The sequence below is a fragment of the Ranitomeya imitator genome, chromosome 5 (assembly GCF_032444005.1).
Source record: "Ranitomeya imitator isolate aRanImi1 chromosome 5, aRanImi1.pri, whole genome shotgun sequence".
NCBI classification, from domain to species: domain Eukaryota; kingdom Metazoa; phylum Chordata; class Amphibia; order Anura; family Dendrobatidae; genus Ranitomeya; species Ranitomeya imitator.
This window is the reverse complement of record NC_091286.1, coordinates 199,483,833-199,501,525: the sequence shown is the minus strand read 5'-3', so window position 1 is coordinate 199,501,525 and position 17,693 is coordinate 199,483,833. Positions and strand designations below refer to the sequence as shown.

At 41.9% G+C, this 17,693-nt stretch overlaps 1 protein-coding gene across 1 annotated transcript in view; it reads left to right on the top strand.

Annotated features, from left to right (window-relative positions):
* Window positions 1-17,693, top strand: part of NUP133 (nucleoporin 133) — a 257,731-nt gene that overhangs the window by 15,400 nt on the left and 224,638 nt on the right. The window contains exons 3-5 of the mRNA XM_069769500.1: window positions 3,767-3,870; window positions 4,443-4,541; window positions 14,867-14,998. Of these exons, the coding sequence (XP_069625601.1) occupies window positions 3,767-3,870; window positions 4,443-4,541; window positions 14,867-14,998 (335 nt within the window). The remainder of the gene's footprint in view (window positions 1-3,766; window positions 3,871-4,442; window positions 4,542-14,866; window positions 14,999-17,693) is intronic.

Here is a 17,693-nt window from a genome sequence, read left to right as displayed (position 1 = left end):
TGGATAGAAGGGAGAGCAGAGTGTGGGTTACCTGACTCCTGCCCTGACTAACTGCCATGGAATAACTGCGGTGTCACGACGCTTATCTTCTGTGACGCTTTGCTTATGGGACGCTAGCGTGCACCCCCACTTGCGTGCACCCCTAAGGAAGGTTCTAAATTTATAGCCCAGAAGAGATGGATTGTGGGAACTGGTTGAGGATAATTTGGCAGCTGGCTAGCACACCAGGGTTTTTTTTTTTTTTCTTTGAAAAGATGATCAAAGACACTCAGCCTGGTAAAATCTACTTTCACACCTTCCACCAGATAAGATCTACACTGATCCCAGTCATGGATAGTAAGTGGACAGTAAGTTTTAAGTGCAATGCAACAGATAAATTATACCAATGAATTAGCAAACACATTAAATTATGTTTCTAGATGGTAAAGCAGCAGATGACAGACAGCAAGCAGAGGAGGGAGTTAATACCATTAGAGTCTATTGCAGCAGATGGGACAGCTATCAGAGGTAGGAAGTTGCACCATTTGATTGCAAAACAGGAGACAGCAAGCAGAGGGAGTTAATACCTGGAGTCTGATGAACACAGGCACAGTCACTTGATGCAGAGAGGTAGAATGACTCACTGATGGACCAATCATTCACACTCCCTGGCTGGAGGGGGCAGATACAGAGGAGGCAGAGTCAATTGCTGATGTATTGAAAGTGCAACCAGGCAGCCTCCTCCCTCCAAAGTCCCAACCGCAGCTTGCTCTTCTGACTCACTAGTAGGTGTAAAAATATTAGCAAACACCTTTAGTTATAAATGTAGTATACTACATTTATAACTAAAGGTGTTTGCTAATATTTTTACACCTACTACATTTTGGGATAAGACCTTAGAGATGGAAATATCCCTTAAGTCTCTTGTTTAGTTCTATTGATCAGTATTCATTTTCATTTTGAGTAGAAAGGGTAGATTTTGATGAAGGTTTTCAGCAAAGAGCTGGGGCTCAGTACTGTATTATCATTGGCAATAAAAAGCAAAACAAAAACCTTAATACATTTAAAAGGGTTGTCCCAAGAACAAAATACATCTTAATAGATCCAATGTCTAAATGCCAGAAATATCCAAGATGGATGGGAGATTATGCTAAATGTAATTCTCACTGTAACAATCCTGAAAAGGAAGAATTGGAAGCATTTAAAGCAGTATCTCTCAACTCCAGTCCCCAAGACCCACCAACAGGTCATGTTTTCAGGATTTCCTTAGTATTGCACAGGTGATAATTTCATTACCTGCTCAACCATTAATTCCATGACCTGGACAATACTATGGAAATCCTGAAAACATGACCTGTTGGTTTAAAGAGACTAGGATGGATGAACACACAACCTAAAAACTTGTTAAAGCAAAAAAGAAATGTATATTAAATGGAAAGATGGGGGGGGGGGGGGGAGAAGACATATCTAAAAAAAAAATATGATGCTGTCTGTCTGGCAAGCGTAAGAAGAGCTAAAGTCTCGGGAGACCGATGGGAATAAAAAAGGATTTGGGTTATTTCAAAAGCAAAACAAAAGTCAAAGATGCTATAGGATTTTTACAGAATGAGATGGGTGAAGTGGTCAAAAAAATGATTTTGAGAAGGCAGAACTTCTAAATTCCTACTTTGCGCCTGTGTCCTCTAAAGCAACTCCTCCTTGGGTACTGAAAGAGATAGCAGATGAAATTGCAGAACCACTAGTCAGAAGCTTTTAAATATCCTGGAAATAAGTAGAAGTCCCAGAAGTTTTGCACTTCTTCAATGTTGACCCGATCTTCAAATAAGGAAAGAAGATGGAACCAGGAAATTACAGGCCGTGAGCCTTACTTCTACAAGGAAAGATCCTTAAAGGGAACCTGTCACCCAGTTTTTTCAAGATGAGCTAAAAATACCGTTAAATAGGGGCAGAGCTGTGCTTTACATTAGTGTATTTTGTGAGCCTTTATTCCCCACCTATGCTGCCGAAATACCTTTGTAAAGTCGCCGTTTTGGGCTGTCACTCACGCTGGTCAGGTCATATGGGCGTGGTGACAGCGCTGTTTCTCCCCCAGATCTCTGTTGGTGGCGTAGTGGTGTGCGCATGTCCAAATGGCGAATCCACTGCGCAGCTTGAAAGAAAATAGCGCGATCTGCGCTATTCAGCCGTTTATCGGTGGGCGCGGCCATCTTTGTGAGGCCGCGCGTGCGCAGATGGTTCTTCTCGGCTTCCCGGGGCTTCAGGAAAATGGCCGCGGGATGCCGCGCGTGCGCAGATGGCGATCGCGGCGGCCATTTTCCTGCAGCCGAGATGCGAACTCGGCTTCAGGAAAATGGCCGCCGAGATCGCCAATATCTTTATTAATATATATATATATATATATATATATATATATATATATATATATATATATATATATATATCTCTAGCAATACAAGGAATATATATAATGTACATTGTTTGTAGTTTTTAACCCACTACTACTTTTTGATTCTTTGTATTGCTGTATGTGTGTGTGTATATATAGATAGATAGATAGATATAGAGAGAGATATAGATATTGGTTATTACATCTTGGACTTTATTGCACCATTCCTTTAGTGTCTTTTTGCTTGTTAGCATTTGGTGTGTCTTGTACTATTCCATCGACAGGCGTTAGTTACCTCTTACTTATATTCTTGACATCATGAGTAGAGGGTGTGCACGTCTTTGCCTGTTTTGTTTTCCTTGCCTATATTTATGCTTGTAAGCAGCACATGGCAGTGACGTCATGCGCTGCTTACCAGCCGCCAAAGATATCTGCCGGAATACTCGCTATTCTCCACGCCAGGGCTATGTACGTGGAGTGCAGTGAGTATACATTGCTCTTTAGCGAGCAGTGTTGGCAGCAACCGCCAGGTTCCTGCTGCTGACAGCTTTCACGTGTGCCGCTACTAAAGGGAAGGAATATTCATTGCATTCCACTCCTATGAGAGTGGAATGCAGTGAATATTCATTGCCTTAAGTAGCCGGCACACTAAAACGCCCAGCAGCTGCAGGAAACCTGCTGCTGCGGCTAGCACTGTGCTTGCTATTAAAGAGAAATGAATATTCACTCCTTTCCACGCCCATCGGCGTGGAATGGAGTGAATAATCATTTCTCTTTAGCAGCGTGCGCAGGAGTTGGCCGCAGCAAGCGGCTCCAGCATCCTGTGACCTGCTGCTCTCCCCATCACATGCAGAGCAAGGACATCCTGACTATAATAGGCACCCCCCCCCATTTTCCTCCACATTTTTGGAGGTAAAAAGGTGCGTCTTGTACTCCGAAAAATACGGTAAGTACTTGGATAAGAATACAGTAATTAACCAGAGCTAGCATGGGTTTGTAGCAAACAAGTCATGCCAGACTAATCTAATTTCTTTGTATTATGGAATCCCTGACTGTGTGGATTAGGGAAATGCAGTAGATATAGTATATCTCTACTTCAGCAAAGCATTTGTTAAAGTATCTTATACTATCCTTATTGAAAAAATGACCACGTATGGGATTGACAAAGCTACGGTTAGGTGGATTCATAACTGGCTGAGTGATCGTACTCAAATTGCTTACTGTGTAGAGGACAGGAGATTTTTCAGGGTCCCGTACAGAATGCGCAGTGTAGAAGCATCTGTAGCCCAGGTAAGGAGCAGTATACATTTAGAGATGCTACTAGTCAGTTAATAAATACCGGCGCTTGTAATTTCCTGTTTTAATGATGTATATAATTTATATTTATTTTTTTCCCACCAGCCAACGATTCTTTAATGGTGAAGGTTCATGAACTTGGATGGGCCTGGCTAGTGTGCAATGATCGGATTTTAATCTGGAAAATTAGTCAACCTTCATCTTCAAAAGTAAGACCTGGCTACAGCTTTGTCTTTTGCCTTTAGTAAAGTTGTAATATTTTTTTTTTTTCGTTTGGAGACTAGCAATCATGAGGTCAGCGGGGGGTCTTGATCATGACATAGATTTCACCAATTGGAGCTCACGGGTGACATCTGATTATACTTGTAGTGCTCAGTATTACCTAACAATCTAAGGATCTCGTGTTCAAGTTTCCTCTTGAGCCTAATAAATATTGTAGAAAAAGAAAAAAAATTTTTTGGGGGGAGTTGATAAGAATTGGTTAATAGTGTACTCCAAAGTGGTCCCACCAACAAATGCAACTCCTCTTGCAAAAACAGTCCTTCATACAGCCATGTCAAGGGAAAAATGAGGGGGATATTGACTCCTCTAACATGGCACATTTCTTTGAATTCTCAGTTCCTAGCACATAGTTATGTTATTTATGTGCTGTTTTTGTGAATTAGGAATGTCTGACCTGCATGAAACATAAAGCTGTTAATAAAATATTTGAGGCCCAATGTAGCACAGTGATGCCTGTTTAATACCAATACAATTAAACTTTTTTTTTTTTTTTTAACAGTCTATGTCATGTAAGGAACTACAGCTCCCACCGAGTGATTTTCCTTGTTCTGCAGATCTGGTAGACATATCGACTGATGGAGATGCAACAACTATACAAGTAAGTAATGTTAAAAGCATTCCAATGAAAACATGCTGGTCCTTAACCCCTTTCTGCCATTGGACGTACTATTCCGTCCATGTGGGGTGGGCCTTAATTCCCATGGACGGAATAGTACGTCCAGCGCGATCGGCAGCGCTCACGGGGGGAGCGCGGTCGATCACGGCCGGGTGTCAGCTGCCTATCACAGCTGACATCCGGCGCTATGTGCCAGGAGCGGTCACGGACCGCCCCCAGCACATTGCGATCAAACATGATCGCGGTGTGCCGGCGGTATAGGGAAGCGTCGCACAGGGAGGGGGCTCCCTGCGGGCTTCCCTGAGACCCCCGCAGCAACGCGATGTGATCGCGTTGCTGCGAGGGTCTCCTTACCTCCCTCCCTGCTCCAGGCCCGGATCCAAGATGGCCGCGGCATCCGGGTCCTGCAGGGAGGGAGGTGGCTTACCAAGTGCCTGCTCAGAGCAGGCGCTTGGTAAGCCTGCAGCCCTGTAAGTCAGATCGGTGATCTGACAGTGCTGTGCAAACTGTCAGATCACCGATCTGTGATGTCCCCCGTGGGACAAAGTAAAAAAGTTAAAAAAATTTTTTTCCACTCGTGTAAAAAAAAAAAAAAATTCCTAAATAATGAAAAAAATATATATATTATTCCCATAAATACATTTCTGTATCTAAATAAAAAAAAATCAATAAAAGTACACACATTTAGTATCACCGCGTCCGTAACGACCCAACCTATAAAACTGTCCCACTAGTTAACTCCTTCAGTAAACACCGTAAGAAAAAGAGGCAAAAAAACAACGCTTTATTATCATACCGCTGAACAAAAAGTGGAATAACACACGATCAAAAAGACAGATATAAATAACCATGGTACCGCCGAAAGCGTCATCTTGTCCCACAAAAAACGAGCCGCCATACAGCATCATCAGCAAAAAAATAAAAAAGTTGTAGTCCTTAGAATAAAGCGATGTAAAAATAATTATTTTTTCTATAAAATGGTTTTTATCGAATAAAAGCGCCAAAACATAAAAAAAAATTATATAAATGAGATATATAGGGTTAGAGTTGGGGTTAGGGTTGGGGCTACAGTTAGGGTTGGGGCTAAAGTTAGGGTTAGGGTTCGGGCTAAAGTTAGGGTTTGGATTACATTTACGGTTGGGATTGGGGTTAGGGGTGTGTCTGGGTTAGAGGTGTGGTTAGGGTTACCGTTGGGATTAGGGTTAGGGGTGTGTTTTGAATTAGGGTTTCAGTTATAATTGGGGGGTTTCCACTGTTTAGGCACATCAGGGGCTCTCCAAACGCGACATGGCGTCCGATCTCAATTCCAGCCAATTCTGCGTTGAAAAAGTAAAACAGTGCTCCTTCCCTTCCGAGCTCTCGTGTGCCCAAACAGGGGTTTACCCCAACATATGGGGTATCTGCGTATTCAGGACAAATTAACCCCTTAGTGACCGAGCCAAATTTTTGAAATCTGACCAGTGTCACTTTATGTGGTAATAACTCTGCAACGCTTCAACAAATCCCAGTGATTTTGAGATTGTTTTTTCGTGACACATTATACTTTATGATAATGGTAAATTTAGTTCAACATTTTGTGTTTATTTATAAAAAATATAAAAAATTTGAGAAAAATGTTAAAAAATTAGCAATTTTCTAAATTTGAATGATTATCCCTTTAATCCAGATAGTCATACAACAGCAAACCATTAATAAATAACATTTCCCACATGTCTGCTTTACATCAGCACCATTTGTAAAATGTTATTTTATTTTGTTAGCATTTTAGGAGGTTTAAAAATGTAGCAGCAATTTTTCATTTTTTCAAAGAAATTTACCACATTTATTTTTTTAGGGACTTATCCATGTTTGAAGTGACTTTAGGGGTCCCATATATTGGGAAACCCCCAAACGTGATACCATTTTAAAAACCGCACCCCCTGACATATTGAAAACTGCAGTCAGGTAGTTTATTAACCCTTCAGGTGCTTTACAGGAATTAATGCAAAGTGGCATGACAGAAATGAAAATGTGTATTTTTATCACCTAAATGCCTCTAACTTCTGAACAGATTACTATAGCAGTCAGACTCTAAGGCCGCTATTTGGTCATGAATTGCCATCGCAAACATCAGGACAACAAAATCATGATTTGAGGGCACCAATTGGGATAAAGAAGAAGCCCCCACACTCTGTTAACCATTTATAATGATGTAGTCACTATTGACAGCAGCATCTAAGGGGTTAAACAGATTTAGAAGGTGCAAATACTGATCGTGGCTGATACAGCAAGTTGTCAGCTATAGTGTACAACCAACAGATGCTGGATTGTCATCTGTATGGGGAGGCTATTCTCTTATATCTCAGGTCAGTTAAAAGACGTATTGGCTGTCATTAAGGGGTTAAACAACTTTTGGTGTCCAATTTCTCCTGTTACCCTTGGGAAAATACAAAACTGGGGGCTAAAAAATTATTTTTGTGGGGGGGGAAAAAAAGGATTTTTTATTTTCACGGCTCTGCATTATAAACTGTAGTGAAACACTTGGGGGTTCAAAGTTCTCACAACATATCTAGATAAGTTCCTTGTGGGGTCTAGTTTCCAATATGGGGTCGATTGTGGGGGGTTTCTACTTTTTAGGTACATTAGGGGCTCTGCAAACGCAATGTGACGCCTGCAGACCATTCCATCTAAGTCTGCATTCCAGATGGCGCTCCTTCCCTTCCGAGCCCTCCCATGCGCCCAAACGATGGTTCCCCCCCCACATATATGGTATCAGCGTACTCAGGACAAATTGGACAACAACTTTCGGGGTCCAATTTCTCCTTTTACCCTCGGGAAAATACAAAACTAGGGGCTAAAAAATAATTTTGGGGGGAAATTTTTTTATTTTTTATTTTCACGGCTCTGCGTTATAAACTGTAGTGAAACACTTGGGGGTTCAAAGTTCTCACAACACATCTAGATAAGTTCCTTAGTGGGTCTACTTTCCAAAATGGTATCAATGATGTTTAAGCACATCAGTGGCTGTCCAAACGCAACATGGCGTCCCATCTCATTTCCAGTCAATTTTGCATTGAAAAGTCAAATGGCGCTCCTTCCCTTCCGAGCTCTCCCATGCGCCCAAACAGTGGTTTACCCCCACATATGGGGTATCGGCGTACTCATGACAAATTGTACAACAACGTTTGGGGTCCATTTTCTCCTGTTACCCTTGGTAAAATAAAACAAATTGGAGCTGAAGTACATTTTTTGTGAAAAAAAGTTAAATGTTCATTTTTATTTAAACATTCCAAAAATTCCTGTGAAGCACCTGAAGGGGTGCAGTTTTTAGAATGGTGTCACACTTGGGTATTTTCTATCATATAGACCCCTCAAAAGGACTTCAAATGAGATGTGGTCCCTAAAATAAAATGGTGTTGTAAAAATGAGAAATTGCTGGTCAACTTTTAACCCTTATAACTCCCTAACAAAAAAAAATTTTGGTTCCAAAATTGTGCTGATGTAAAGTAGACATGTGGGAAATGTTACTTATTAAGTATTTTGTGTGACATATCTCTGTGATTTAATTGCATAAAAATTCAAAGTTGGAAAATTGCGAAATTTTTTCACAAATAAACGCAGGTAATATCAAATAAATCTTACCACTATCATGAAGTACAATATGTCACGAGAAAACATTGTCAGAATCACCGGAATCCGTTGAAGCGTTCCAGAGTTATAACCTCATAAAGGGACAGTGGTCAGAATTGTAAAAATTGGCCCGGTCCATAACGTGCAAACCACCCTTGGGGGTAAAGGGGTTAAAGCTTTCTAAATGCGTGTAGTATAAGTGCTGGTAGGGGGTTGACTCAGCTGCTTCCCAAGGTAGACACAGGAACGCTTCTTGTGGTCAATCACCTGCTGGTTTATTGTGGAGCAGCATAAATGATAGCAGGGTTCAGCAAAGTAAACAGAGCCTTTCTGGCATAACGGCAAAAAAGATTACTTATAACAAAGTCCAATTGTCTGAGGGATTCGCCCTCTCAGACCACCATGTGTCTTCAGCTCCACTAGAAGCCACCGTTTGGAGTCTTTCCTCTCCAAACACAACTCGCAGACTGCCTCTCACGTCCAGCCATTTAAACCCAGACCATGTGACTGATCACATGAGTGTGACATCACACAGGTCCTGTTAGTACAGGGCTGTGCTGACTCTGCAGGTGGAGATATGGTGGACATCTTCCCACCCACTCTATAGCTGTCCACCTAAAACCAGCCCATGTATGCAAGTTTAACCCTCACAACACAGTGTGCTGGAGGAAGCCACTCTATTTTCACAACACTGACGCCATTATGCGCAGTGACACACATCTCCCCTCATAAAACATGCCAGTGATCCTGTGCTTTAAAATGCCGCACGCAGTCTTCCTTGGTTTACTATTTTGCCCCTCTCCTGACTTGCCTAACTGAAATTCTGACTTGTCCCATTACACAGAGGCGATGGACCGGAAATTGTTTTTACAATTTAAGTCTGTGGATCATCATTGTAATGCACACAGTGGTTCAGTAGTTAGCACTGTTGCATTGCAGCGTGGTTGAAATCCCACTAAGGCTACGTTCACATTAGCGTCTTTGGGTGCAGCGTCGTCGACGCATGCGTCATGTGCCCCTATCTTTAACATGTGGGGGGGGGGGGGGGGTTTTGGTGATTTGGTGATTTCTGGTATGCATGCATAAAACACCTTTTTCATGAAATGTGTGTAATGGTCTCTACATCATTTGCAATGCCTGAACATGTATCCGATTGCAGGGAGTAGATGTTTGGTCATAACATCCAGATACTTATGAAGGCACCTGCTTCTGCTTTTAAGAGTTGAAAGCATTTTCCAGGCGCACAGATTATTAAAGCGTTCAAAAGGCTTTCTGAACGGAATAAACTTTATTATTCTCTTTGCTATTTAACCCCTTCTGCAAAATGACATTGTATTCACATCCTGGAAAGAGATCCTCATGTGTGGAGGGTGTTCAGGAGCTGAGTTCCCGCCACATGTGGCAAATGCCAGCTATATTATATAGAGTTCCAGCTGCAGCTGTCATTTTCTTCTCAGTGGCATCTAAATAGAACGCGCTTCAGTGCTCGAATGCACCAGCTCACTGCTGCTGCTGCTGCTGCTGCTGCTACTACTGCTACTACTGCTACTACTGCTACTACTGCTACTACTACTCCTCCTACTACTACTCCTCTTACTCCTCTTCCCGGAATATACCAGGATGTCTGTGATTTCCCCAATTGTTTGGGAGCGGTGGATGGAAAGCACATACGCATTATCAAACCTACCAGAACTTTTGAAAATTTCTCAATTTTCCAACTTTGAATTTTTATGCAATTAAATCACAGAGATATGTCATGTAAAATACTTAATAAGTAACATTTCCCACATGTCTACTTTACATCAGCACAATTTTGGAACCAAAATTTTTTTTTGTTAGGGAGTTATAAGGGTTAAAAGTTGACCAGCAATTTCTCATTTTTACAACACCATTTTTTTTTAGCGACCACATCTCATTTGAAGTCATTTTGAGGGGTCTATATGATAGAAAATACCCAAGTGTGACACCATTCTAAAAACTGCACCCCTCAAGGTGCTCAAAACCATATTCAAGAAGTTTATTAACCCTTCTGGTGCTTCACAGGAATTTTTGGAATTTTTAAATAATAATGATACATACATGCTAGCCACCTTAGGGAGAGACCCAAGCTGGGCTAAATGTAGCGGGACGAAAGAGACCGAAAAGCCCTCTACTTAAAGGAAATACATAGTGGATGCTTTCCTGAAACGGAAAGTACTTGCAAGCAGCATAATACAAAGAATAGCAGGTTTACCCAGAATCCTTTGCAGTAGGCGGAGCTATGCAAATCATCTCTTTCCACCCCAGTCTAATCCACAGCGCTTGGAATCGCCAAGCGTGCAATGCTGCGGATTAGTTTCTAAATTTACACAGCCAACCAATTCCTACCTGTGGACACGTGTTTCGGGCTTTAGGCCCTCATCAGCACAGGGCTGGAATTGGTTGGCTGTATGGAGTGGGGCTCGGTGAGCAAGTGATACATACATGCTAGCCACCTTAGGGAGAGACCCAAGTTGGGCTAAATGTAGCGGGACGAAAGAGACCGAAAAGCCCTCTACTTAAAGGAAATACATAGTGGATGCTTTCCTGAAACGGAAAGACTGGGGTGGAAAGAGATGATTTGCATAGCTCCGCCTACTGCAAAGGATTCTGGGTAAACCTGCTATTCTTTGTATTATGCTGCTTGCAAGTACTTTCCGTTTCAGGAAAGCATCCACTATGTAAATAAAAATGAACATTTAACTTTTTTTCACAAAAAATTTACTTCAGCTCCAATTTGTTTTATTTTACCAAGGGTAACAGGAGAAAATGGACCCCAAAAGTTGTTGTACAATTTGTCCTGAGTACGCCGATACCCCATATGTGAGGATAAACCACTGATTGGGCGCATGGGAGACCTCGGAAGGGAAGGAGCGCCGTTTGACTTTTCAATGCAAAATTGACAGGAATTGAGATGGGATGCCATGTTGCGTTTGGAGAGCCACTGATGTGCCTAAACATTGAAACCCCCCACAAGTGACACCATTTTGGAAAGTAGACCCCCTAAGGAACTTATCTAGATGTGTTTTGAGCGCTTTGACCCACCAAGGGCTTCACAGAAGTTTATAATGCAGAGCCGTAAAAATAAAACAAATTTTTTTTCCCACAAAAATTATTTTTTTAGCCCCCAGTTTTGTATTTTCCCGAGGGTAGCAGGAGAAATTGGACCCCAAAAGTTGTTGTCCAATTTGTCCTGAGTGCGCTGATACCCCATATGTGGGGGAGAACCACCGTTTGGATGCATGGGAGGGCTCGGAAGGGAAGGAGCGCCATTTGGAATGCAGACTTAGATGGAATGGTCTGCAGGCGTCACATTGCGTTTGCAGAGCCCCTAATGTACCTAAACAGTAGAAGCCCCCCACAAGTGACCCCATTTTGGAAACTAGACCCCCCAAGGAACTTATCTAGATGTGTTGTAAGAACTTTGAACCCCCAAGTGTTTCACTACAGTTTATAACGCAGAGCCGTGAAAATAAAAAATCTTTTTTTTTTTCCCACAAAAATTTTTTAGCCCCCAGTTTTGTATTTTCCCAAGGGTAACAGGAGAAATTGGACCCCAAAGGTTGTTGTCCTATTTGTCCTGAGTACGTTGATACCCCATATGTTGGGGTAAACCCCTGTTTGGGCACACGGGAGAGCTCGGAAGGGAAGGAGCACTGTTTTACTTTTTCAACGCAGAATTGGCTGGAATTGAGATCGGACGCCATGTCGCGTTTGGAGAGCCCCTGATGTGCCTGAACAGTGGAAACCCCCCAATTATAACTGAAACCCTAATCCAAACACACCCCTAACCCTAATCCCAACAGTAACCCTAACCACACCTCTAACCCTGACACACCCCTAACCCCAATCCCAACCCTATTCCCAACCGTAAATGTAATCTAAACCCTAATCGTAACTTTAGCCCCAACCCTAACCCTAACTTTAGCCCCAACCCTAACGGTAGCCTTAACCCTAGCCCTAGCCCTAACCCTAGCCCTAACCCTAGCCCTAACCCTAATGGGAAAATGGAAATAAATACATTTTTTTTATTTTTCCCTAACTAAGGGGGTGATGAAGGGGGTTTGATTTACTTTTATAGCGGGTTTTTTAGCAGATTTTTATGATTGGCAGCCGTCACACACTGAAAGACGCTTTTTATTGCAAAAAATATTTTTTGCGTTGCCACATTTTGAGAGCTATAATTTTTCCATATTTTGGTCCACAGAGTCATGTTAGGTCTTGTTTTTTGCGGGACGAGTTGACGTATTTATTGGTAACATTTTTGGGCACGTTACATTTTTTCATCGCTTTTTATTCCGATTTTTGTGAGGCAGAATGACCAAAAACCAGCTATTCATGAATTTCTTTTGGGGGAGGCGTTTATACCGTTCCGCGTTTGGTAAAATTGATAAAGCAGTTTTATTCTTCGGGTCAGTACGATTACAGCGATACCTCATTTATATTATTTTTTTATGTTTTGGCGCTTTTATACGATAAAAACTATTTTATAGAAAAAATAATTATTTTTGCATCGCTTTATTCTGAGGACTATAACTTTTTTATTTTTTTGCTGATCATGATGTGTGGCGGTTCGTTTTTTGCGGGCCAAGATGACGCTTTCAGCGGTACCATGGTTATTTATATCTGTCTTTTTGATCGCGTGTTATTCCACTTTTTGTTCGGCGGTATGATAATAAAGCGTTGTTTTTTGCCTCGTTTTTTTTTTTTTTTTTTTCTTACGGTGTTTACTGAAGGGGTTAACTAGTGGGCCAGTTTTATGGGTCGTTACGGACGCGGCGATACTAAATATGTGTACTTTTATTGTTTGTTGTTTTTTATTTAAATAAAGAAATGTATTTATGGGAATATTTTTTTTTTTTTCTTCATTATTTTGGAATAATTTATTTTATTTTTATTTTTTTTACGCATTTGGAATTTTTTTCTTTTACTTTGCCCCAGGGGGGGACATCACAGATCGATGATCTGACAGTTTGCACAGCACTCTGTCAGATCACCGATCTGATAGAAGTGCAGGCTGCTCCACAGTGCCTGCTCTGAGCAGGCTTCTGTGAAGCCACCTCCCTCCCTGCAGGACCCGGATCCGCGGCCATCTTGGATCCGGGCCTGGAAGATGCAGGGAGGGAGGTAAGACCCTCGCAGCAACGTGATCACATCGCGTTGCTGCGGGGGGCTCAGGGAAGCCCGCAGGGAGCCCCCTCCCTGCGGGAAGCCTCCCTATACCGCCGGCACATCGCGATCATCTTTGATCGCGGTGTGCCGGGGGTTAATGTGCCGGGAGCGGTCCGTGACCGCTCCTGGCACATAGTGCCGGATGTCAGCTGCGATAAACAGCTGACACCCGGCCGCGTTCCCCACGTGAGCGCGGCCGATCGCATATGACGTACTATCCCGTCACTGGGAATTAAGTCCCAGGGCAACTCGACGGGATAGTACGTCTAATGGGATAAAGGGGTTAAAAAGCGGCGCTGAGGCAAATGTACCCTTAACTGCCACCATTAAAGGGCGTATCGGCGGTATTTATGGGGTTTATTTCAATCCGTCCCATAGACCTTTCAATGGTGCGCAAGTGCACACGCATCTGTTCTGGCAATTGGTAGGGTTCTGAATGGTTAATTGATATGAGTATGCTAAATAAATCCAAAGCGCCATCATATTCTGCATCGCTTTACAGACATGATCACTGTACCCATTGGGGCTCCCAATCTGAATTTCCTATCAGTATTTCTGGAGTGTGGAGTACCTGGGGGTACCTACGCAAACCTTTGGAGAATATACAAACTCCTTGCCCATGTCCTTGGTGGGATTTAAACTGCAACAGTGCTAACCACTGAACCACCATGCTGCCCATAACTAAATTGATAACGTCTTGCAGTCAGAATAATCTTTAAATGTTGCTTTATAGCTAACATTCATGCAGTGATGCAGCAGGGTGCTTCTGAGCGTTTTTAAAAATAGTAAAACTCCTATGTAAATCGTTCAATTATAATATGATTTATCACCTGCGTGTAAATCTTATGTAAGCCAGTGTCGCATGCAGTCGTATAGGACTTCTCAGTACTTCTCTATTGCCAGTTACCCTGAAAATTGTTATTTTTGCTTCTCTAAATTACAGGACAGCATATCCTTTCCTCCTGCATGTCTTCCTGCTTCACTCCACCCTAACGCTAAAGGATATATGTATCGCATGCTGGACAATAGATCATGTAGTGTCAGATGTCTATGAAGACATTGGGTCCTGTTCATCAAGACCGGCATTGTTCATGCACGTCTTGATAAGTACATGTGCTGGAGTCAGACATTCCTGATTCGTCAAGGAGTTTGCATCTTCATAAATCTGGATCACCAGACAAATAGTGTGCCACCTCTATGTGCATCTCCTCACAAATCCTACTCTAGTTGGTGCTGGAGTAAGATTTGCTGCCATTTGTCATGAATTTGATGAGCATTGATTGCCAATGCTCTGTCTCGCTCTTCTGCACTCAATTTGTCTGAACATGGTGAAAATCGTGTCAGAACACCAAAAGTCATATCATTTTAGCCCCGCCTCAATTTCCACTCAAATTATGCAAGAATACTGGTGTAAAAACTTTGAATCGGACCCATAGTTCCTAACCACTTTAAAAATGTTTCTAATGTTTGTTTTTTCGATCATGTGAAAATGTAATGTTTTTGCATAGTCACTTGCAGTTATGGCGGCTACATGTGAGGGATCAATCCGTTATTGGCCAAGTCTTGCACATGAAGAATTTTACACTGAAGCTTTTGCTGATTTGGGAGATAATGTCTGTTCATTTTTAACTGCTGTAAAGGTAAGATACTGTTTAAAAATAAAAAAAAAATATATAAAATAAAATCTTGAAAAATGTTTCCCAAGGCTACACATTTAATATGAAAAAAAAAAAAACAACAATAATTGTGATTAGCATTGCAAACGCTTTTACTTCTTGCAGATGTTGATTCTACTGGGTTATACACGGTCTTCTGGTAGTGTATGGATCGGACTAAGAAGCTGAGCACACTCCATGCTTGGCAGATGCTGGCTGGGTTATACACTGTGAGCCGTCCTGTAACATCAGAGATTTGAGCTGTGCGCCAATCACTGCTAGCCCCTTAAATGGCACTATCAATCTCTAACTCTGGCATGTAAGGTGTGTTGCCCTGGGAGAGTGCAATTTCAGGCTCCAATAAGGTGCCAATGGGTTGCCAAGGCAACCGGATCCTTAAAAGGAATCGGTTAGCAGGTTTTTGCTATGTAATCTGAGGATGGCCTGAAGTAGGGCTTAAAACACAGAATTCAATGATGTGTCACATGTCATGCTGTGTGCTGTTTAGTTATAATGAACATTTTTGAACATTTTATCACTACAACATTATCATTGGAGAACTTACAAAGTCTTACTCCTTCCCCTCCTGTGATAAGCGGCTCACTGTCAGTAGACAATTTTTAATACAGGGCCTGGTATGGGCGGGCTTCTTTCTAAGTTTTTCTGCATCCTACAACTAAAAAGGAGTCAGTACAGCTGCACACAGTAAACTATGTGATATATTATTGGATTCAGGGTGTCTTTCGCTACATCATGCTGCTCTCATATGAGGTAGCAAAGACCTGCTGACACATTCCCTTTAAGGCTGCCATGTTATTATTTCTGTGAAGCCTTGCCACAACTGCAGTTTTTGAATTGTAGTATGCAGTACAAATCATCATACGATCGTGTATTCAATTCAATTAAGGCTTCAAAAAGTATGTAAAACTTTAATTTATATATTGCACCCTCTTCACCCTGCCTCCCATTATTAACCCCTTCACGACGTAGTACTTCGCATTTCGTGTCACCCCCTTTGATATGGGCTCCAGCGCTGAGCCCACTTCTTGTTTCCTGTTTTGAACAGCTGTCATGTGCCCGGCACAGTCGTGGGTGGAGGCGCGATCCGCCCATGGCTGTTAACCCCGTTAAATGCTGCTGTCAAATTCTGACCGCGGCATTTAACGCACAATTCTGACAATCGTGCCGGAAATTCAGTTCATAGACACAAAACATGTCTAGGTTACGTTTTATCTAATTGGTAAAAAAAAAGCCAAACTTTGCTAAAAAAAAAAAAAAATTTTAAATTGCGCAATTTTCCAATACCCGTAGCGTCTCCATTTTTCGTGATCTGGAGTCAGGTGAGGGTTTATTTCTTGCGTGCCGAGCTGACGTTTTTAATGATACCATTTTGGTGCAGATCGCCCGTTATTGCATTTTAATGCAATTTGGCGGCGACCAAAAAAACGTAATTCTGGCGTCTCAAATTTTTTTCTCTCTACGCTGTTTAGCGATCAGGTTAATCATTTTTTTTTTTTTATTGATCGGGCGATTCTGAACGCAGCGATACCAAATATGTGTAGGTTTGATTTTTTTTTTTTTTTTTTTTTTTTTGAATGGGGCAAAAGGGGTGTGATTTAAACTTTTATATATTTTAATTTTTTTCCATATTTTTTTAAACTTTGTTTTTGTTTGTTTTTACTTTTGCCATGCTTCAATAGCCTCCATGGGAGACTAGAAGCTGGCACAACTCGATCGGCTCTGCTACATGGGAACGATCATCAGATCGCTCCTATGTAGCTGAATTCCTGCATGGCTATGAGCGCCGACCACAGGGTGGCGCTCACAGCAATCCGGCATCAACAACCATAAAGGTCTCCAGGACCTCTATAGTTACTGTGCAGATGCATCGCTGACCCCCGATCATGTGACTGGGTCGGCGATGCACTCATTTCCGGCCCGATGGCCGGAAGCGCCGGTTAAATGCCGCTGTCAGCATTTGACAGCGGAATTTAACTAGTTAATAGCGGCGGGTGAATCGCAATTTCACCCGCCGCTATTGCGGGCACATGTCAGCTGTTCAAAACCTTTGACATGTCCCGGCTTTGAGGTGGGTTCAGCGCCGGAGCCCACATTAAACCAGGGGATCCAAAGTAATAGTATGGCGGATGTCGTGAAGGGGTTAAAAATATACACGTTCAAATCACCCCCCTATTGCCCCATTCAAAATAAAATAATATAAAATCAAAATCAAGCATACACATATTTGGTATCGCTGCGTTCAGAATTGCCCGATCTATCAATATAAAAAAATAATTAACCCGATCGCTAAACAGCGTAGCGAGAAAAAAATTAAAAACACAAGAATTTATTTTTTTTGGTCGCTGCAACGTTGCATTAAAATGCAATAACGGGCGATCAAACGATCGTATCTGCACTAAAATAGTATCTTTAAAAACGTCAGCTCATCACGCAAAAAATAAGCCCTCACCCAACCCGAGATCACAAAAAATGGAGATGCCACATGCCTTGGAAAATGACTTCATTTATTTATTTTTTAAACAAATTTTGGATTTTATTTCACAACTGAAATAAAAAAAGAACCTAGACCTGTTCGGTGTCTCTCTTTTCAACCAAGAAAAAGTCATGAACCTTCTAACACAATTAAAACCTGTAGCATTTTATTACAGTGCGCATAAAA